Here is a 23313-nt window from a genome sequence, read left to right as displayed (position 1 = left end):
GAAATTTAGAAGTGTACAGACTCAAAGTATATAAGCCCGTACAATGCTCTGCTTATGTTTCTAAGGAGAGCTGAGCAAACTGATCACAAATGATGGGGCACATCACTCAGCTGTGTTTCTGCCCCCTTGTTCCTTTTTGAGTTTTCAATGTAATAAAAGTTAGACTTTTTAATAAGTTTAAGCATACATAGAACCAAATAGAGGTATAACAAGCACGAGAATAAAAATATCTGGTGGCATCCACCAAGAAATTATTAAAGGGGGTACTCCGGCACTAAGACATCTTATCCCCTATCCAAAGGATAGGGGATAAGATGTCTGATCGCAGGGGTCCCACCGCAGGGGACCACCGTGATCTTGCACGCAGCACCCCGGTTACAATCAGTCCCCGGAGCATGTTTTCTCCGGGTCTGATTACTGGCGATCACGGGGGCCAGTGCATTGTGACGTCACGGCCCCGTGCCCGTGTGACATCACGCTCTGCCCCCTCAATGCAAGCCTATGGGAGGGGCCATGACAGCAAGCCTATGGGAGGGGGCGTGACAGGGACCCCCGCTATCAGGCATCTTATCCCCTATCCTTTTGGGTTTTGGGTAGGGGATAAGATGTCTTTGCGCCGGAGTACCCCTTTAATGGAGCAGGAGGTCATCTTGTTCTAGTTAGAATGAGCACATTAAAATGGTAGTCAAGGTATTGCTTGTGGAGCAGATTGTATATGGTGTCAAATTTTCCGGAATTCCTTCTGTCTGTTCTGGAGAATGCAAGTCGAATGTTATTGTTTAGGTACATATATTGTAAATGGCTGGAAGGCCCCTTCTTAATACCCCCCCCCCCCCCTTGATCATGAGAATTGGAGCCCTGTTTAATAACTAGGGGTCCTACCACACCATTCAAACACTGATCATCCAATATGTGGGTGGATGGATTTTCAGGAAAACTACCACTGCAGTTTTTGATCCAAAGCCAGAAGTGGATCCAGCAGCAAAAATTCTAATTATTTTATATTTCCCTTCGAATCCCATTCTGGCTCTGGCTAAGAAACTGCAGTGGCCATTTTCCAAAAACCTGCCCAGTACCATAGAAACTCGGCCAATAGGTGATTAGTGTTTCTTGTACAAACCCAAAGCCTTCACTACCCCTCGCACAGAGCAACCTTAAAATCCAATAGAGACCTATTAATCCCAAAGGAATAGTTATGTGTTGTGCTGGGGAAATGATAGATGTGGAAATGTAATAGGTTTTGCAAAAGTGTTGAGCTTGTGGCGCCAGAAAAGGGGTTGTGTTTATAGACTGCAGTATAGGTATATGATAAGGATTGTAATATCATGTGGCCGGAGTGGTGCAATCCTGTCTCTTGATGAATATTCCCATAAACCACTATTTCAAAGAAGCTATGATCCTTACACAAGAGGGCCTGTGAAATAAAACCTCTCTAGCCTGGCTTTATGGAAAACAACATTACCCCTGCTATATATTAATAATAATGGGAATACTTGTAGTGCAGTTTTTCCCTTGATGTATGTGTTACTCTACCTGTGGCATTATATGGTCCCTCGGTAACTTGGTTGCGGATTTTTTTTTTCCCTTTTTTCCCCACTTGTGCTTGTAAGTTTTTTACACTGTAATAGCTTAAGTCAGATTTAACTAAGCAAGTTATCAGGGGTGGTCCGTGGAAAGTATCGCAAGGATCCATTCCCTGCAGGTGCAAGCGGTATTTCAGAAGTGTGAATGGAAGTGCGGAATCCCATACAAGTCTATGGGCTTTAATTGAGGTGGAAATTCTGCCGTGTGAATAGACCCTTATGGGACCTTGGTACAATTGCAATCTCTGCACTCCCTGTACTTCCTTCCCACACATGTACTGGCCTACAGTATGTTAATGGTTACCATTCCAGGGGCTGGGTTAATGGTGAGTTGCTGGTTTTTAGCAATTTATCTACACCCTATCATGCAATATACATATTTCTAGGAATCCAAAGAACACGTTTATTGTGCCGGTAACATAACTTTTAAGACTTGGAATAACAGACATCCACATGTTACATGGAGAGTTTGTATAACTGCATTCCACACAAGTCATTCTGTAACACAAGGTTCCCAGGCTTCTCATGTTGTCTCCCATCATGTTTTCTAGCGCTGGAGGTACTGGAGTCTTGATCAACATTGACAGGGTGGCTTCTTTAGTAGAGGAGATGACTGCTGATACTGTGCAAGTCCGAGGGCTGGTCGACTCTGGATGGTTCCTTGAGTCCAAACATGGAAAATCTGATTGTATGGATGGTGCCTCTTGTGCACTAACTGATGCCATTAAAAAAGGCTTGAAGTAAGTGACCGCTAAACAGCCCGCTGCTGTCATACATGTCATACTTTATCACTGCTGTCATATGTCCATGAGCTGACCACATATACTACCTGACCCACCACTACATTACAAATGTGACCCTAAAAACCTAGAAAACTTTAAAATTGGGGTCCTAGCACCGTCATGTTCTGGTGTAGCTTGCTGTTTGTGAAGTGTCTGCCGAAAATTTCAGACTGCAGAAATTCTGCCATGTGGACATAGCCTAAAGAGATCAAAAGGTTTTGAAATTAAACATGCCCAATCCTTCTTTCCCCCAAAATCTGGAAGGCCCTAATATACCTTAGATCAATGTCTCCACGCCCCACCTCCAAATCTGTGGGTCTCCAGCTGTTGCAGAACTACAATTCCCTTTGCCGTCAGGACATGAAGGAAGTTGTGGATTTGCAACAGCTGGATGGTCACAGGTTAGGGAACACTGCTTTTAGATGCTCAGATGGTCCTGTTGGATTCGATGGGTACGGCTGACTTTTCCCTAATGTGTATGGGGATTTGGCACTGTGGCAACTCTGCCATACACCTACAGACTACAATACAATTATATATATTTTCTGTCATATGCAAGTACAACCAGCAGACAGAACAATTCTCTTATGTGGGATTTTTATTTAAAGGTACTGTGTGTAGATTATTTGTTTTTCCTGATTAGCACCAGGTACTTTTTTCTTTTTTTTTTTCTTTTTTTTTTTCTTTTCTAAAGCGTTTTCTATTTTCTGGAAAATAAATGTGATGGATATATTAACATACATACATACATACATACATACATACATACATACATACAGTCCGGTCCAAACTACTTGCAACAGCTGGAACCCCCCCTGTTGCAGTACCACTGTTACAGCACGTGCATCCAAAGTCATTGACACACGTGGATGCTGACACCACAGCTCATCCATACTGTCTGATAACATCCACCTTCAGCCGCGGACATCATCACCTTCGAGGCCGGGAGCAATCCGTGCCAGACCACAGCCGTCTATCTTTTGGAAATCGCCGCAGTTTCCACGTAAAGCGCTGTCATCTATATCTGCTTAGCACATCCTCCAGCAGGCACGGCCGGACAACAGTCCATGCCAACCCGCATCCAACGCTAAACAGAGGAGCTCCCATACCTAAACAGGGTGGTGAGGGGTGCGCACTATAAACGTGAAATCATAGCTAGGATTTGTTATACACTAACAGTTCATATATTGGACTATTTTATGATACCTCTGATTTGTCATTATATTTTATCATTTTTTATTTTTATTTATTATTATTATTTTTTTTTATTTATTTTTTTTTTACCTCAATATACCCAGAAATAGAAAGCGGGGAATATTTTATTCATTCCAATTATTATAGTGACCATATTGGCATGATATCACATTTATACCCAGAATATTTATTGTATCTGTAGCTTGCGCAAGGGCCACAAATGTGCATATGTCCACTCAAACTGTCAGAAACAGATTCCATGAGGGTGGTATGAGGGCCCGATGTCCATGAGGGGGCTGTGCTTACAGCCTAACACTGTGCAGGACATTTGTCATTTGCCAGAGAACACAAAGATTGGCAAATTCACCACTTCACAGAAGAAAGCAGGTTCACACTGAGCACATGTGACAGATGTGACAGTCGCGAGACGCTGTGAAAAACAATCGGCTGCCTGCAACATCCACCAGCATGACCAGTTTGGCGGTGGGTCAGTAATGGTGTGGCATTTCTTTGGGGGGCCACACAGCCCTCCATGTGCTTGCCAGAGGTAGCCTGACTGCCATTAGGTACAGAAGATGAGATCCTCAAACCCCTTGTGAGACCACATGCTGGTGTGGTTGGCCCTGGGTTCCTCCTAATGCAATACAATGCTAGACCTCATGTGGCTGGAGTGTGTCAGCAGTTCCTGCAAGAGGAAGGCATTGATGCAATGGACTGGCCCGCCCGTTCCCCAGATCTGAATCCGATTCGAGCACATCTGGGACATCATGTCTAGCTCCATCCACCAATGCCACGTTGCACCACAGACTGTCCAGGAGTTGGCGGATGCTTTAGTCCAGGTCTGGGAGGACATCCCTCAGGAGACCATCCACCACCTCATCAGGAGCATGCCCAGACATTGTAGGGAGGTCATATGGGCTCGTGGGGGCCACACACACTACTGAGCCTCATTTCGACTTGTTTTAAGGACAGTCCATCAAAGTTGGATCAGCCTGTAGTGTGGTTTTCCAATTTGATTTGAGTGTGACTCCATTTCCAGACCTCCATGGGTTGATAAATTTGATTTCCATTGATTGATTTTTGTGATTTTGTAAATATGTAAATATGAAAGTATTTCATATGATTAGTTCATTCATTTAGATATAGGATGTGTTATCTTAGTGTTTTCCTTCCATTTTTTTTTTTTTTTTTTTGGAGCAGTGTATACATATACACAGTCCTGTGTTTTCTGTGCTTGCAACTGGGTCATTGATATGTCCATTTATAATTATTTTGCTCAATAGATTCCTATGAGTTGTTGTCTTTTTGTGCTCTGCTTCTTTGTAGACTTTGGAATGGAGCACTCCCAGAGAAATGTAGACAGCAATATAAGAAGGAGGATGAGTGGCAGTGCTTCTATGGCCCCAAGTCATACACATCAATGAAAAGTAAGTGGCATGGGATTTAAGGTACTCAAATCACTGTCCCATAAGCCAGTAGATCTAGTAAAAACCACCAGTCTCCTGTTTGCGCCCTACAATATTGCACCAGGTGCACCCCTCTTTGTTTCTTCTGCACCTTGTATAGTTATACCTTGGTCTGTGACACTAAAAGGTAACCCCATAATAGAATCTGATTAGTAGATGCACCTGCTACATGCCAATACCCCAAATGAGGGCTTTTGGTAATTCAAAGTTCTTTGCCGTTGACCTGGGAATTAGTTAGTGGAATACTGTTTATGACTTTGAGGCTATCATACATAACATTCCTCCATGGTGCACAGAAACACAAAGTTGTGTACACACATTAGACACCAGCTGCCCTCAATATTTATACACCTCGTCATTATCAAAAAGTTTATATGATGTAGAAAATATCATTTGTATCTATCTATATTTATAATATGCATCGGTTATAAAAATGTGCATATTTTTGTCCCTGCTGCTATTGTCTGTGTGTCTCTGTAAGGAAACCAAATACAGGAAGTGATGGTAAGACAAGCGGGGCTCTGTGCACTGAGGATGGGCGGGGCTCTGTGCACTGAGGACGGGCGGGGCTCTGTGCACTGAGGACGGGCGGGGCTCTGTGCACTGAGGACGGGCGGGGCTCTGTGCACTGAGGACGGGCGGGGCTCTGTGCACTGAGGACGGGCGGGGCTCTGTGCACTGAGGACGGGCGGGGCTCTGTGCACTGATGCTCTGACATGTCCCTGGCTCACACATCAGGATGATTGAGCCAGGATCCTGCACAGAGCCCTGCTTGTCCTGCCAACACTTCCTGTATTTGGTCTCCTTACAGAGACACACATGCAATAGCTGCAGGGACACCATTTTTGCACCCAAAAATATAAAAAAAATTGTACATTACAAATATACATATAATGGTATTCTCTACATTTTTATATAAAAAGTTTAACAGGTACACTGTAATCTCTGACAGGAATCAGGGGCAGGAACGGGTGACAGGTAACTGATGTGGCTTCCATTACTGACGGTGGCGCCTCCTCATCCCATCACCCTTTGCACTCTAGGGGATGCAGGGGAAGAGGAGGAGCTGAAACTGCTGGCTGTGCACCACCCGATCAACAGGCAGAGGATGACACCGGCACTGTGCAGCTCATGGGTGGGCCAGCCAGAATGATTACACGCGTGCCATGATCCATGATCCTACCATCCATGGGATTCTATGGAGCTTAGTCTTATGCTGGAGAGGTGCTATGGAAGCTACATTTTCTAATTCACAGTTATAGGAGGCAAGTAGAACAGGCACACTCTATTCCAGCATCACATTCAAAATGATCGTACACAATGCTGTGCTTAGTTATCTTTTTAATAAAGGTGCCTAAAACTGTGTAGGTATACTTCAATGGTTGCTAAGTATAACAGTAATGCATTTTTACCATTGCTCCATTTAAATTGAAAACATTTTTTTCCAAATCTAATTATTATCCAATATAGTTTTCAATGTTTTCTGCGGAGCAGATTTTAATTAAATGTAATAATGTTCTTCATTAGGAGTAAAAGCATTGCATTGATCTCAGGTTGAAGAAAGCTTTTAGAGGCTCGCACTGTCTACACATTACACATTGTTTGGGGGGTGTTCCGTTTTGGAACACTAAGCAACCTAACAAAGGTTTGCATGTAGGATATTTTTTGTTAACAGCAGAAATACAGTGAGGAATATTTTAAACTGGTATGCCAGAACATACATTAGGCTCAAATTGTTGCGCGTGCCTAGCTTTGTATAAAATTATTTATTTTTTTAAATCTTATATGCTGCTTTCACCACTTAAAGAGTGGGCCACTTGCTAGTATGCACCTACAGTGTTAATTATGTGTTATCTGAGACTTTTTACATTTGAATAGCGCATTTATACTTTTGAACTCATTTACAAAGTACAACAAGACTGTGTACAACCAGAAATTCCAATAATTTTATATTATGAACCTCTAGGTAATGTGTATACTGCTTTAACCAAAGGTCCGGCAGATGATTTTCTCAACCTTCTTCTCTTCAAATGGATTTGTGTTCTATATGACTGAATGGTGGGCCATTCTGAATTAGCCTGTTTCTCCTAGAAATGTCAGTCTGAGAGAAGGAAAGAAGGTTCATGGCATTGCCACCTCCTGACTGCATATAGTCAATATATCTACAGCCTTGTAAAAAAGAACAATAAAGAAATGAATCAATAACACGTTATTTATTCACACAGTTTTTATTTCTTGCCTCTGTTTGGTCTTATCTTTACTTTGGCCTCCATTATTTGTTTTCCAGCTCCTATCTTTGTAGTTCAATGGTTATATGACGTGGAGCAGCTAAGAATAGAAAATATCCAGCCGGACTTCCAATTCATGACAGCAAATCAGTGGAACAACATACAAAGCATTGGAAGAGAGCTTAAGAAATCCCTGCGTGAAGTCCCGTAAGAGATAAACCTGTTTCTAGATCAAAAGGCTGAGAGAGACTTCACTGGTATTCAGCCATAGTGACACATGTCACCGGCCTGTGCTGTGAGACAAATGTATTAGGCTGGGTTCACACCACGTTTTTCAAATACGGTTACCGTATACGGTTTTCCGCTAAAAAACGTATGGCAAAAACCGTATGACTCCAAATACGGTTTTTCTCCGTATATGGTTCCAAAACGTATGTACCGTTCTATCCGTTTGCATCCGTTTTTGCCAACGGTTTTGCTATTTTGTTGGAATTAGTTTTCAAGCAATTTAATAAAGTTACTATTGTTCTATTGAAATTCCTTCTGCGCATGTGTCTACTCCATAAACGGATTAGAAAAACCGTGTGCAACCGTATTCTGAAATTCTGTGTATGGTTCTCATAGACAGCAATGTTAAAAGAACCGCATACGGTTTGCATACTGTTTTCCAACCGGAGGCAAAAACGTGGTCAACAGCGTTTTTGCCTATGGTTGAAAAATCGGCAAAACCGTATCCGAGGCAAAACGGATGCAACCGTACACAACATTTGGAATACGGTTTACAATGCATTCTCTATGCATACGGTTTCGGATACAGTCAGATACGTTTTTTTGCGGAAAACCGTAAATGGTTACGCTATTTGAAAGTCGTAGTGTGAACCCAGCCTTATATTTCCTGAGCAAAAAAAAATAAAATAACTTAAGCATCTATATCTGGAATTTATAAATATCTGTCAGCAGTTGCCACTAGGGGGAGTTTGATTTATATGTATTTAAAAATCCTACCAGACAACCTCTTAAAGGGGTACTCCACCCCTAGACATCTTATCCCCTATACAAAGGATGGAGGATAAGATGTCTGATCACGGGTCCGGCCACTGGGACCCCCACGATCTCTGGGTCGGCACCTTTTGGCTTTCTGAACATTTATGTTCAGAACGCAGGCTTCAGGCTTCCGTGTTCGTGACGGATGCGGAGCAGAAGTACAATGCCGTCACACCCCCTCCCATAGACATGAATTGTTTAAGGTAAACACTTCCTTTTTTTTTTAAGGAGTTGCATGAAATTGGAAGAACATGACTGTTTTCTAGGAGAAACAGCAACCCTCTCCATAATAGATTTTGTATGTATGTGTGTAGCACAGTCTTATTTTAATGAATAACTTGCGAAAAAGCAGCCCATGGACGAGAGTGGTGCTGTTCCTACTAGAGAATAGCCATAGTTTTCTAATCGCTTATTTTGGAAATTTCCCAAAAATTTTCCAATATTGATTTTAAAAAATAAATAAATAAATAAATAAAACACCAGAAATGAACAGTTCTACTTGGGTTTGACCATTGTGTTCATAACTAAACTCCTGTAGATTTCCAAGGATATTAGATGTAATCATACCCATCCTAGACCTGCAAAATAACGTGTGTATATAAAATATATATATATCTGTACTAGCTTTTGCCCGTGGCTTTGCTGGCGTTAAATTTGGGGGTAACCTAGATCTACTTTTTATGATCCTATAGTAATGAGGCCGCTCTGGGTAAAGTCTACGGCATCAAAACAACCCAAATTCTTTCAACTTTGATCGCTGCGTCTAAAGAGTTAATGCCGGACATCTGCTGGAACAGCGATGTCCGGCATTAGCCACGGGTCCTGACTACTGATAGCAGCTGGGACCATGCGGGTATGATGTGAGCTCAGCTCCTGAGCTCGCTTCATAACTCTCCCGTGCTGCAGCGCCGGGTATACCCGGCGTTCTGCGGCAAGGGGTTAATTCATGCAAACTTTGAACCCCAGTTTCACCCCTTCAGGGGTGGAATTTTAGAAAACGTGTGTTTCTTTATCTCTAATTGTTAGCCTAAAAACAAAGTTTCATGCTTCTAGCTTCAAAAATGACGGACTTCCATACAAACTTTCAGCCCCTTTTTCATTCCCTTAAAGGTTGAATTTTGAAAAATCCTTTCTTATTCCTCGTCTACGTCTTAAAAACACCTTTGAAAAAATTCAGCTTTCTAGGTACAAGGGTTTAGGTTGGGCGTTGATGAGTCAATGAGTCAGGCCATATATATATATCTCCTGACTCAACGCCCAACCTAAACCCTTGTACCTAGAAAGCTGAATTTTTTCAAAGGTGTTGTTTTTAAGACGTAGACGTGTATATGTATATGTATATGTGTGTGTGTGTATATATATATATATATATGTATATATATATATATATATATATATATATATATATATATATATATATGTATATATAATATTTATCCTCATCATCCTAGTCTACTATGGAGTTCAGTGATCTTAAGATATATATAAGGTACTCCACCATTGGACTACAGAGAAGGGAGATGTTTAAAAAAATAAGATTAAAAAAAAATGACAGCAAAAACTGCATTTAACCCAAATGTTTGCATTTTCTTATTTTATCATTGTGTTGTACTGGGTATTGTATAATAATTAAGACTGCACATCCATAAACTCTCTCTCCCTTGCAGGGCTGTATTTGCTCCGGCTTGTTTCTCCCATACTCTGATCACAGCAAGGTAAGAAGATAGGTCTATGTTGTTTGTTGGAATCTGAGCCCCGTCTATTTCAATAGGAAATCCATGACATACATATATTTCTTTAATTTTTTTTATAAATAAATAAATAAAATAAAAAATAAAAAATTGTGTGTGTAGATGATTTTTTTTTTTTTTTTTTTAAAGCAAAAATTTCCAATACAAATTCTATTTTCTCCTTCAAGAATTGACAAATTGATATGACCATTCATGACCAGGATTCTGTGTGGAATCAATCCCTTTTGCATTTTGAAATTCTACTCAGAATTTTGCTTTGGAAAAAAAAAATAATAATAAATCAGACCTCAAGGCACAGTTAGCAAATGGTATGTGTATAATATATAGAAATGTAAATAGATGTGGCTGCTAACAAACATAATATACAGTATGCTTTATTTGGATAAAATATCTAAGATGTAGCCAAGTCTCTAAGCAGGGCCCTTGCTACAGAGACGGTACAATTGGTAGACAATAAAAGCAGTTCATACATATTAAGCCATTGAGAATAACAGTAACCAATAATAATAGTAATTATAAAATTGTTTCTCTCTAGCATTGAAAAATAATAGTTGCAGCGCTGGAAATAAGAATAATGTATCCTAAAAAGCTTTTAGTGCCTGATGATGAGACAGTTAGTATAGTCTATTAAGGTTAGGAAATAGCGGTATGCAGGTTGGCACAGGTGCTGGTGCTCACAGCGCACCGGGACTGATTATGAAAAATACCTGCGATCTTCTTATGAACTGTCCCAACTGTTATAGAGGTATATGTTATCCTGGCAGGTAGATCTGGAGAGTAGATGGCTCGGAGCTGTGTCCGGCTCTTAATGGGTGAAGTAGCGGCAGTGAGGGTATGGAATCGTTGGAGCGGGGACATGCTCAGCGGTGCAATTTCTTTCTGAGCACATATCTTGCTGAATGGTGGTCCGCTTGGCACGGGACTCCATCGCTTGTGAATTGAAGAGAGTAACCTGTCAATGGTTAGTGGTGGCGAGTTAGACTATTTACAGTCTGTGGACAATAGCCATCAGGCCAGGTGCGCTGTGAGCACCAGCACCTGTGCCAACCTGCATACCGCTATTTCCTAACCTTAATAGACTATGCTAACTGTCTCAGCATCAGGCACTAAAAGCTTTTTAGGATACATTATTCTTATTTCCAGCGCTGCAACTATTATTTTTCAATGCTAGAGAGAAACAATTTTATAATTACTATTATTATTGGTTACTGTTATTCTCAATGGCTTAATATGTATGAACTGCTTTTATTGTCTACCAATTGTACCGTCTCTGTAGCAAGGGCCCTGCTCAGAGACTTGGCTACATCTTAGATATTTTACTGCACATTTTATCCAAATAAAGCATATATTATATTTGTTACCAGCCACATCTCTTTACATTTCATTTCCCTATATTTTATACATATATACATACCATTTGCTAACTGTGCCTTGAGGTCTTATTATTCTATTTTATTTATTTTTTTACTGTCTTTTTTTTTTTTTTTTTTTTTTTTGGCACTAGGGGTACAGTGCCACTCAGTACCTCGGCCCAGTTAATTTATCATTTTTAGTCTGTAGCCTCCCAACTATTTGTATATGAATTTGCTTTTAGGCTATGTTCACATGGGTGGAATGTCCAAGTGGAATTCCGCAGGAATATTTTGCACGGACATTCCGCTGCAGCAGAGTCCAATGATTTCAATGAGATTCTACTGCACTGTGCACACAGCGGAATTTCTGCAGCTGATATTTCTGCCGTAGAAATCCCAATTACAGTGACCGGGCTCCTGTGTTTTCCGGGCAGACATTCTGCACATTTTCAGCCATGTAAGCCGAGCCTAATGCACATATTTTGATGAGGATTTTTCCACATGAAATATTACCTGTCCTTACCATAGGCCTAAAGAAGCATGCCCTTCTAAGTGGGACTAAGCCAAAATGAGTTCTTGACCTTTTTAAAGGGATACTGCAGCCGAAAATAACTTATCCCCTATGCACAGAATAGGGGATAAGTAGGTGATCTCAGGGGGTCTGACCGCTGCCCCCCCCCCGCGATCTGCAGAACGGCCCTGTCTCTGACTGACTGAGTAGCTCATGCAGTAGACTGCATGCACTCCATTGATTTCCATTGGTCACCGCTGTTGACATAGAAATAAATGGAGTGCGTGCCGTCTAGCGGTAGACGACAAGCCCTCCTCACTGAGCGAGATGGGTTCTGTCCCAGAGATCACAGGGAGTTCCATGGTTGAACCCCTGAGATCAGCTACGTATACCCTATCCACAAGTTAATGTCGGCCGCAGTACCCCTGTAAGTGTAAACTGTGACTCTATCCACTTATAAACTGCAAGCCGGGATCTTGAAAATGGAAAAGGAAAGTTGCCTGACTTTATTATAGTGTGTTTTTTTTTTTAAACCTCCTCTCAAAAGGTTTTTAAACAGAATTTAGTAATATGCTTTATGGAGGACCCAGGACATAGACAATAGACTAAAGCTGTCCTGTTCGGAATGCTCAGAAGTCGCTACTGAGCATTTGAAGACCTTTTGAGAGGTCATTGTACAGAGAGAGGTTCTGATCTCTGCTGTGAATGGTGGTGGAGTTCTCTCTACTGGTGTCACCATTTTACTGTACTCCTTGTTTGTGCTTAAAAGAAAGGCGCTACTGGGAAATCTGTACAGAACAGGAAGTCTCAGCTTAGTTTAAGCCCTAGTGACCAGAATAAAAACTGCAGGATTTCACGATTATTTAACAATATAGATAGTAAAATGCTAAATTATGAAAATATAGGCATTTTTTATTTTGAATGGTATCTTTATTATTGATTGCTTCAAACTTTTTATACATATTCGCAACAAGTATCTAAATACCAATCTTCATAAATGTGTTATGTCTTTTTATTAGCAATTGGTTGGGGTTTCAGGTGAAAGGAGTCACCTTATCTCGAGCTCTTCAGTGCTGGATTAAAAGCCTCCAGGATCGGAAAGGTCCCAAGACTGTCATGCGTGGATGTTCCTTCCATTTGATAGATAACTGTCAATGGCCACACTGTAACCCCACATGTCCAGCCCTCCACGATCCAGTGACTGGTCAGGAAGTCACCTTATTACAGATGTTCCTCAGACTCAGCATTGAGAATCAGAGAAGAGGACAAGAACCTAAAGGAGACATGAACCAGCTGATGGCATTGTTGAGGAACGGTGGTTAGTTGGGACAACACAAACTTTTATTCTATTTATATTCAACTTTTGGATCAAAAATTCCCATTCAGATTATTTCCCCATTTTAGACACTATGGACAGTACATCTCAGTGATTTTTCAACTGGTTGTTTTGTTATATTTGTTTAGACATGGAGCTCCAATGGTTTGGGACACAATAATAGCCATATTCATCATGGGAATTTTAACATTTGTACATTGTTTTATTCTACATCTGTTGTAATTTTATTAACTGGTAAACAAAACATGGATGTCCATATAATAAGGTTCATTGATCCCTAAGAGGAAAAAAAATACATGATCACATGAACCTCTTTACATTGGACTAGTAAAAGAAAGTAGGGCCTCAGTATGTCAGTCATTGTGGCATGTGTCTTTTCTCAAAGAATTTGTTGATATCAAGTGCTCTAAAAAAAACTGCCTGCTATGGAGGAAGCATTGGAGGCTAAAGCTATTGACATTTTATGGTATAAGTCAGCAAAAAACAGAAAGAGAAAAAAAAAATTCAGGAGGTATCCCCCAGTTTGCATAATTTTACCTTGGTTACGGAGATCTAGAGATATTCATGGTTCTCCTGGCCTACCTTCTTTTAAGCATACTCTATTCTGAGGTTTCCAACTGTTGTTAAAATAACTCCTCCTAGAAGTTGTAGCCTTGTAACAACAACTGGAGACACCAATGCTGTACCGGATCCGATGTCTTTATTGTCATAGGTATTTATGCACCTGAGAGAGCACACAAAAAGAACCCTGGTCTCTGCATTGGGTGACCCCAGGTATATGAAATGGCTTGGAGTTTAGTTTTGAAATTTAAAATGGTAATACGACCCAATCCTGAGCCTGAACTCTGATCACCACAGATTTTATTAAACGTTGCTCATGTTGTCATTAGTGGAACTTGTCATTTGCAATGTATTTACAGGCTTTCCCAATGTTGATCTGCAAGTTTGAGACTGACATTACTTGTTAAGGTAGGCATGTAGTGCCTATACATACATCAACATTGGGCTAGCCTCCCGCAATGGTTCCCTTTGCCAATGCCACAGTTAGAAAATGAGAATAATATAATCCATTGTGTGATAGGCTGAGCAATCTGCTGACAAACGCTTATTCATCAGTTGGCCGCACGAGTCTCTGTGTAATAGGGGTGGTGCAGCCAACAATGATGGTAGTAAAGGGCCATACAAATGATCGTGTCCTTTTGTGTGACCCTGCCTGAACAATAGTTGGACCATGTAAAAAGGTCCTTTTAAATGAACGCTGATCTACTTGTATGTTGCTCCATTGGGCAGCAGTCTGCACGTGTAATACCACTGTAAGGGCACGTTCACACGGATTTCCCGCTGCGTATTTGAAAGGGGGCGGGCTCTTCTCGGCTGTCCGCTGCAGATTTGCCGCGGCGGAATTTACGCTGCGGAAAATCAGCTGTGGACAGCCGAGAAGAGCCCGCCCCCTTTCAAATACGCAGTGGGAAACCTGCAAATAAATCCACCCGTGTGAACGTAACCTAAGGGTAGGTTCACACATGCTTATTTTAGCTGCAGATCTGCCTTCAATTCACTTTAATGGACAGCAAAATCTGCTGAAGGAAATCTGCAGCAGAAAATACGCACGTGTGAACTGACTCTTTGGCACAGTAATTAGCTGGAACTATAGTCTTGGTAGGTCTTCCTTGATCAAATAAGTGTGCACTTACACTGTGCATTTATGAAGAACAGAGTGGCAAAATATGCCCGCTTTTCCATGAATTGCCATGTTTTAGCTGTTTTAATCAGCTTTATTTACTTTTACCAAGAAAGAGCCGTTATTAGATGTAAATAATGCATGCATTTTGCCATGCAGTTTTCTGGTAGAACAATGCCATGACCACACTGCATGAATACATCCAAAATGTAAAATTTGCTTTACTTTTCAGTAGATTGCATCAGGTTTTTAATAATGCATATTTATTCCTGTTTCTTTTATTACTTGGTATATTGCTTATTATTGTGAATGAGTTTACTTTTAATTGACAAACTAAACAAAACTGAAGCCACACAATTAAATGAAGGCCGTTTATTGTCTATGATGGTGTCTGTATGTTGTATTAGGAAATTTGCCTCTGAATATAGGTGTCTGAGAAAGGTGGGTACTAAAGGGAGGCTACGTTCCCTCATAGTATTTTGGTTAGTATTTTTAGCCAAAAACAGAAGTAGAAATGACACAGAGAAAAACAAGACTTCCCACATCTATGGCATTGTTGTGCAGTACATAAAGCAAGTATGGAGTTTCACATTTCCCTATTGACTTCCAGTTAAAGGGGTTATCCAGTGATTTTTTATTTTTTTATTTTACTAGTGCCCAGATTGCCAAATGAAGCAATAAAAACATTTTTACCTTCCCTTGTAGCCTATAGTATCAGGACTGCCCGTCTCCAGACAGTTACCACTGACAGTCTGCTTATCCGGAGCCGGCAGACAGGATGCCACGTCATTTACTGGCTGCAGTGGTTTCCCATCTCAGATAGTGACGGGCAAAGTTTTAGTTTTATTAAGCAGGCTGGGCCCAGTAGAAATAAACATTTTGGACAACCCCTTTTATTATTTGGATGCAGCATTTGAGTAGGAAAGATTTGCACTTTGCTTCTGTGTTTATGCACCCAATCCTAATTTTGGTAAAAATACTGACAAAAATAAAGACCAGAGTAAGGCTCAAAATACTGGACCATCTCGTTCTTTATCTGGTTGTGCCCGACAATTTGTCTGTGCCAAATAGAGAACGACCTGACTTCTACAGTCACTAGAAAACCAGAAATAGGGGTGTTGCTTCATGGGTTTCAGACCTCATGGTCCTCACAACCCCGCCCCCCCCCACCCCCCTCGGACATGTATAACTCCATAGTTAATAGAGTGAAATCATGCAAACCTGAAACACTCAATGCAAAAAAGCCAATATACAGTATTAAAAAATTGTTCAAGGGTCTTCTTAGGGCAAAGATTACAAACAGACCTTTGGTTCAGTTTAAGCAAAATGAGATGTTAAAGGGGTACTCCGCCCCTAGACATCTTATCCCCTATCCAAAGGATAGGGGATAAGATGTCAGATCACTGTGGTCCTGCTGCTGGGGACCCCCGGGATTGCCGCTGCGGCACGCCCGCTGTCATTACTACACAGAGTGAGTTCGCTCTGCACGTAATGGCGGTCAGTACAGGGGCCGGAGCATCGTTACGTCACGGCTCCGCCCCTCGTGATGTCACAGCCGGCCCCCCTCATTACGAGTCTATGGGAGGGGGTGTGGCGGTCGTCACGCCCCTGCCATAGACTTTCATTAAGAGGGCAGGCCGTGATGTCATGTGGGGCGGAGCCATGGCGTCAAGCTGCTCCGTCCCCTAAATCGCCCGTCATTACGCACAGAGAGTGCTCGCTCTGTGCAGTAATGACAGCGGGGTGCTGGATAGGGGATAAGATGTCTAGGGGCGAAGTACCCCTTTAAGTGTGGTGCTGGGTGAGATGCGGGCTAGCTGAGAGTTGTAGTTCTCTACCTGATGTGCAACACAGCAGGGTTATCTTGCTAACCCAGTGTTTTTTGTCACCCAACCACAAGCTTTTGTCAAGGAAGCTGTTCACATATACAAAGTGTAGGAATAAGACAATATGAAACAACCTAGTTACTTTTGATATAGCTCAGAATGTTACAGCTTTTTAGCCAGAAGAATTAATATTTGGTCATTGACCCTTTTTTTATGCTACTTTTGGTACTTTTACTGAATTTATCAATATCTTAATACTTTTTAGCATGTACAACGTCTAATGAAGATGTAATACATTTTTAGTCCAAAACTATTTACCCTACTGATCTGGATCTTCACAGGTTGACTTACTGGGATGTAATATGCTGACTATACTTTCACAACTCTGGTTCTGTGACACGATACCCCAAAAAATGTAATCTTCCTGAAGTGCAGGAAGATAGCAGTAAGTATTGTGTCTGTAGGCTGACAAAGAGGGCAGTGTACTGCAGAGAGATCCTTGTTCAGCTGTCTTCTCTCTGACCTAGCCCATATTCTTCCTCAATAAATAAATGAATTGGGTTAGATGTACACTGCAGACGTTTTCTTATTTGGATTCTGTGCATGATGATCTCCCTCTCAGAGATGATGAAACTTGTAGAATGTAGGGACAATGAGGTAGACTTATCAAAATTTGTGCAGAGGAAAAGTTGCCCATAGCAACCAATTATATTGCTTTTTTATTTTTAATAAAAATAAAAGCAATCTGGTTGCTATGGGCAACTGGTCAACTTTTCCTTTACACAAGTTTTGATAAATCTCCCCCAATCACTTTTATTGTTGACAGAATTATACTTAGTTAAAAGACATGTGGTCTAGGTATGCCTAGCAATAGCAGAGCTAGGAAACTTGCATGCTTTGCTGACTGACTAGAATACACAGCACGTGCAGAGAGAGGAGATGTTGCTCTGGCAAAAGCCATGCCTAGACTGGTTTTAACAGGGTTAGGTCCACGCTTTTTTGGACTAGGGACCTTTCTTGCAACCATTGGTTGGGAGGCCCATGTTACCAAAGAATCTTTCATATAGGTACAGAAAATGTATATTTGTTAACCCTTTACACTTTAGATATCTCAATGTATGCAATAAAAGTGGTGAAATCTAAAAAGCTTTGAGACTCAGCCACCCAACAACTTTCTTGGGATGGTAGCTGAAACTGTTCTATTGGGACACTAAAGAAGAATCATCTTGCTGCATATACTACTGACTTTAGCTCAAAAAGTGACCTTCTTCCAGGAAAAAATAAAAATAAAATAAGCTGTGTGTAAATCACGTGAAAGTAAGACAATTGTTTTCTAAGCCTTCACAATTGTGTGGCCGGGCTGCAAGAAGGCTAGCCGGATCATTTGTAAAGCCCCTTAAAGGGGTATTCTTGTGGAAAACTTTTTTTTTTTTTTTTAATCAACTGGTGCCAAAAAGTTACAGATTTTTAAATTACTTCTATAAAAAAAATCTTAATCCTTCCAGTACTTATTAGCTGCTGAATACTACATAGGAAATTCTTTTCTTTTTGGAACACAGAGCTCTCTGCTGACATCATGACCACAGTGCTATCTGCTGACATCTCTGTCCATTTTAAGAACTGTCCAGAGTAGGAGAAAATCCCCAAAGCAAACATATGCTGTTTTGGACAGTTCCTAAAATGGACAGAGATGTCAGCAGAGGGCACGGTGTTCCAAAACGACAAGAATTTACTATGTAGTATTCAGTAGCTAATAAGTACTGGAAGGATTAAGATTTTTTTTTTTTTTATAGAAGTAATTTACAAATCTGTTTAACTTTCTGGAACCAGCTGATTTAAAAAAAAAAAGTTTTCCACCGGAGTATTCCTTTAAATTCATAATTTTCAGCCACCCATCTTTTCTTTACACAGGGCTATGTGTGGCTGATAACCATCGGCTGATTGCATCTAAAATCCAATAAATGATTAAGAAGCCTTTTTGCGTGTTTGCCAGCTGATCGCTGCCCCTTGTACATGCGCCGATTGTATGCAAGAGTCTCTGACTTTGTGGCATCATTACCACCCACAGACCTCTCTAGGTTGGAAATAAAAAAACATATGTAAATTTTACCCTCACATTCTTCAATAGAACTCCTTGAATTAGGTAATCAAAGAATTTATGTGTTGTGTAAGCAGAAAAAAAATGTCACGCAGAAGAACACCTCTACTAATCCACACTATTCTGGGAAAATAGTTTTTAGGATAAATTTTGATCCAAAAAAATGCAGTGCAAAAAGTATGTCTCAGGGTCTTTTCACACATGCACATTTCATGAGGATTTTCTGTAACATATTTGCTGCAGAAAATCTGCAGCAGATTTTGCTACAATTTGATTTATTAGTCTGTGGGAAATCCACTAATCTGCGGCTTTTGCAAAATTTCTGCGTTGGAAAATCTGTGCTAATGGACACCTATAGATGTTCTGATCTTACTGAATCCTTTTTATTTTTTTTTTATTTTTCTTAACGATTTTCCTTCTATGAAAGAACACTGTGCATTCTCAGCATCTTCGGAGCGGTGTAAGTAAACCCATACCATGCATACCATCTCTTATCTATCTACTGTAGCTTCACACAACACATCCTCAGCCTGACTAGCGGTCCAGAGAGAGCTTGTATGATATGTTAAGAATGTAAACGCTTGGCAAACCTCATACAATACTAATGCCCTGAATTTGCTAACTTGGTACAGTACATGGTGAAACCTTTCACCATATTTCTCTAGTGAGATCACTACGTGGAAAATTCAGAATTTAGCAATGTGCGTTTGCACAACATCTGCTTCACATCTGGATCTTAAAGATAGGGAATTCATAAGTGTTTGCCCACAATAGCTGCTGACACCAAACTTTACTGTAAAATACATTTCAGGGCATTAAATACACTTCTAATCTGAACCAAGGCCAGAAGCAGACAGCATAGATTATACTACTCTGCACATATACATGGTTGAAGAACACCTCAGCACTGCTGTGAAAATAAGAGAATCAGGATAGAAAGGAGTACTCCTCCCCTAGACATCTTATTCCCTTATCCCCTCAGCTGGGACCCCCGCAATCTCTGTGCAGTACCCGGCGTTCATTTAGAACGCTGGGTGCGGGGGTCGTCCTATCATGACCACGCCCCTTTTGGCATCATGCCACACCCCCTCAATGCAAGTCTGTGGGAGGGAGTGTGGCAGCCACTACGCCCCCTACCATAGACTTGCATTGAGGGGTTTGGCCATGACTGCACGAGGGGCATGCCCGTGACATCACGACCCATGCCACCTGCTCCAAGTGTTCGGAACAATGTTCTAAACACTGGGGCAGCGAAGTACCCATTTAAAGGGGTTGTCCAGTGAAAGGTTTTTGAAACCATACACAGGTTGGTTAAAGGAGAACTCCAGACCATAAAAATTGTCCCCCATAGTGCTGGCAGTAAAAAAAATAAAGGTGTACATACCTTCCTCTGCTCCTCCGGTAACCGGCTCCGGTCTCCGCCGCATCCACTTCCTGGTTGCCGGTGGTCGGATGAATCAGCCAATCACCAGTCGCAGCGCAGTCCATAGGCTGAGCGGCAGTGTGAAAACGCTTCAGGACACAAAATTCTTCACTACACTGGCACCTGTGGCCGGGGCCGAAAACGTCACACTGCCACTCAGCCTATCGCCGGCCGAGTCGGACTGCGCTGCGGCTGGTGATTGGCTGATTCATCCGCCAACCAGGAAGTGGATCGCGGCGGAGACCGGAGCCGGTTACTGAAGGCACTGAGGGAGCGGAGGAAGGTATGTACATCTTTATTTTTTTTTACTGCCGGCACTGTGGGGGACAATTTTTATGGTCTGGAGTTCTCCTATAAGAAAGCAATTTACTCATATAATTGTTTTTACTAATAGCACACAGATCTCTCTAAATCAGCTCCTCTCTACATTCTAGCAAGACATCACTTCACACTTTCTGAATGTAGAGCTTATGGGGAAGATTCATCAAAACCTGTGCAGAGGCAAAGTTGTCCAGTTGCCCATAGCAACCAATCAGCTTACTACTTACATTCTTAACAAGGCCTCTGAAAAATGACAGAAGCGATCTGATTGGTTGCTATGGGCAACTGGCAACTTTGCCTCTCCACAGTTTTTGGTAAATCTCCCCATTTGTCCCTGCCCCCCCCATCCCCTCCTGCCTGTTCAGAAGGAGACCAGTGATCTGACTTCTCATTAGATTTCAATCTCTAGAGGACGCAGGTATTCCCTGGCACCTGGAACTTAGCATACTAGGACGTACTTGTAAAAACTTTTTATATCTTGGCAAGACATTAAACTTCCTAATATACATCTTTTTTTTAATAAAATTTTTTATAAAAAGAATGGTTTATGAAAAAAAAGGAGCACTAGGGGTTCCAATACCATCCAGAACATGGTCCTGTCCGTGGCATTTATCATTGTGGGTATAAGTGAAGCATTTTTTTGGTAATGTGTAGGAGCATTAAATTTATTAATGAATTAAATTAAAAAGTACAAGAACCTCCCTTAAGGGCTATATAAATGCCCTGCTCACATCCGGACAGTGAGTTAATTATAAAGTACAAACAAACAAAATAGGGTGGGAAGCTTGAGCTGCTGAAGAGACTAAGGGAAAACAAATTAATTTACTAAATTTAGTCTTTCCCTAGCGTCCCTCGGCAGCACAATGTGGGGATTTAGCAAGAATTCCCGAAGGGAGGGCTCTCCTGCCTTGCAGAATTCAGAATGGTCTTAGCGAAAGTGGTTTCACTAGACAGAAAGGTATCGCAACATCCAAAGACATGATTCTGCAAATTAATATTTCTACATACAGCTGAGTGATTGCTTTAGTAACATTTATATAACTGTGTCATATTTATGTATTGTTCCTTGGCCACGTTGTTTTCTTTGGCCAATCTTTGCTTTGTTGTAAATTTCTCAAAAAATTCCAATACAAATTATTCAACCCCCCCCCCCCCAAAAAAAAAGGTTAAAGGAGAACTCCAAGTTGCAGACTGGCATATGTGTTCCAATGGAACAAAGTTACGCTCAGCCCAAGAGGTGGAAATCGATCTCGTAGAGTGTGCTCTAGTGAACTCTGGCACGGCCAAACCCTTAGAAGTATAGCATAAGCTGAAGGTTTAGATGCCTTAGCACCTTTCTTGACCCTTGATGTAATACTAGAAGGTTCTCAGACTTTCTGAAGGATTTAGTTCTTTCAAGATACATTTTTAAACATCTTACCAGGTCAAGGGTAGCAAGGTCCTGCGAAGATCCTCATTCTGGAGAAAACTGTGGAAGAGAAATGACTTGATGAATATTTTCAAAGGAGGCAACCTTTGGTAAGAAAGACGGGAGAAATCTGAAAAGGACCTTTCCTGGTAGAAAAATTATATAAGGTTTGACAGAAGCTAGAGCCTGGAGTTCACTAACCCTTTTGGCTGTAGTGACAGCCAATACTAGGACCACTTTAAGAGTGAGGAACCTAAGTTCCACTTCCTCCAAGGGTTCAAAGGGTTGAGCACAGAGTTGTTGTAAGACCAACGCCAGGTCCAATGGAGCCTATAGGCTTGACGGATTTAGGACGGATCCTAGTGATTGCCTTGATGAAAGACTTTATTACCGGCTCCTGTGTGAGATGTCTTTGTAGAGATGCAGCTAGAGCTGCTAACTGTGATATGGATTTTATCAAAGCTCTTGGCCAAATCCGTATTCAGAATCTATATACCGAAGTATACAAAAGTAAATCAAACGGAGCCATTGTCAGTTTCAAATGCTTTAAAGTTCTGTGTGCTCTTCACTGAGCTTAATTTCAAATCGTTCAAGCTTATATTACCTTTGTAATTAACATAAGTCCCCCCCCCCCCCTACTAGGGGGAAAGATATGCCTTTCCTGAACAGTTTTGAGGCTACTTTGTTCAAAGGCTTCACACGATGGGAGGGGTGAGACCGGAAGGAGAGACATAGCATTAGGGGGAGGGGGCTTCTAAATTAACATTTTCTTACATATAAACATAGACACATCTATTACAATTGTACTTTGGTAGAGTTAGGAGATAGTCCTTTATCAAACCCATCTTGCAAAAATTCTAAAATTGATGGAATAGGAGGAGAAGTAGCATCAAACTTCTTGATAGTACACCATCTAAGGAAGACCCTCCTAATTCTAGGCATAGGTCTTGTTAGTCACCTCACTTCTAGAGTGAGATAGAGTCTCAAGTATGCTGTCTGAAAGCCCTCTGGCTTTCAGTAAGGGCCTATCAACCTCCATGCAATCAGATTGAATGTTCTGAGGTTATGACTGAACTGAGTGCCCTGAGACACCAGAAACTGTTGGAGAGGAAGCTTCCAATAAATCCCTTTGCTCATGTGAATGAGTTGGGAGAACCAGGATCTCTTGGGCAAAAATGGGATGATGGCAATGACTGAGGCCTGATCCTGTCTGATCTTCATTAATACCCTGGGTATCATTGAAGTTGGCGAAAAGATGCATGCCAGATTGAAATTCCAAGGAATTGTCATGGCATCTATCCAATGGGGT

The 23313-nt window shown here is 41.3% G+C and overlaps 1 protein-coding gene across 3 annotated transcripts in view; it reads left to right on the top strand.

Moving 5' to 3' along the window:
- The window catches only part of LOC130284028 (palmitoleoyl-protein carboxylesterase notum2-like), a 56540-nt gene extending 41936 nt beyond the window's left edge, over positions 1-14604 (top strand). For all 3 annotated transcript variants that reach the window (XM_056533926.1, XM_056533925.1, XM_056533927.1), the window contains 5 exons: positions 2135-2323; positions 4886-4986; positions 7313-7460; positions 9965-10012; positions 12931-14604. In XM_056533926.1, the coding sequence (XP_056389901.1) occupies positions 2135-2323; positions 4886-4986; positions 7313-7460; positions 9965-10012; positions 12931-13234 (790 nt within the window). In that variant the 3' untranslated portion in view covers positions 13235-14604. The remainder of the gene's footprint in view (positions 1-2134; positions 2324-4885; positions 4987-7312; positions 7461-9964; positions 10013-12930) is intronic.
- Positions 14605-23313: the final 8709 nt, after the last annotated feature.

The sequence above is a fragment of the Hyla sarda genome, chromosome 8 (genome assembly GCF_029499605.1).
Source record: "Hyla sarda isolate aHylSar1 chromosome 8, aHylSar1.hap1, whole genome shotgun sequence".
Taxonomy (NCBI): domain Eukaryota; kingdom Metazoa; phylum Chordata; class Amphibia; order Anura; family Hylidae; genus Hyla; species Hyla sarda.
Note: the sequence above shows the minus strand (reverse complement) of the source record. Positions and strands in the feature narration are given on the sequence as shown.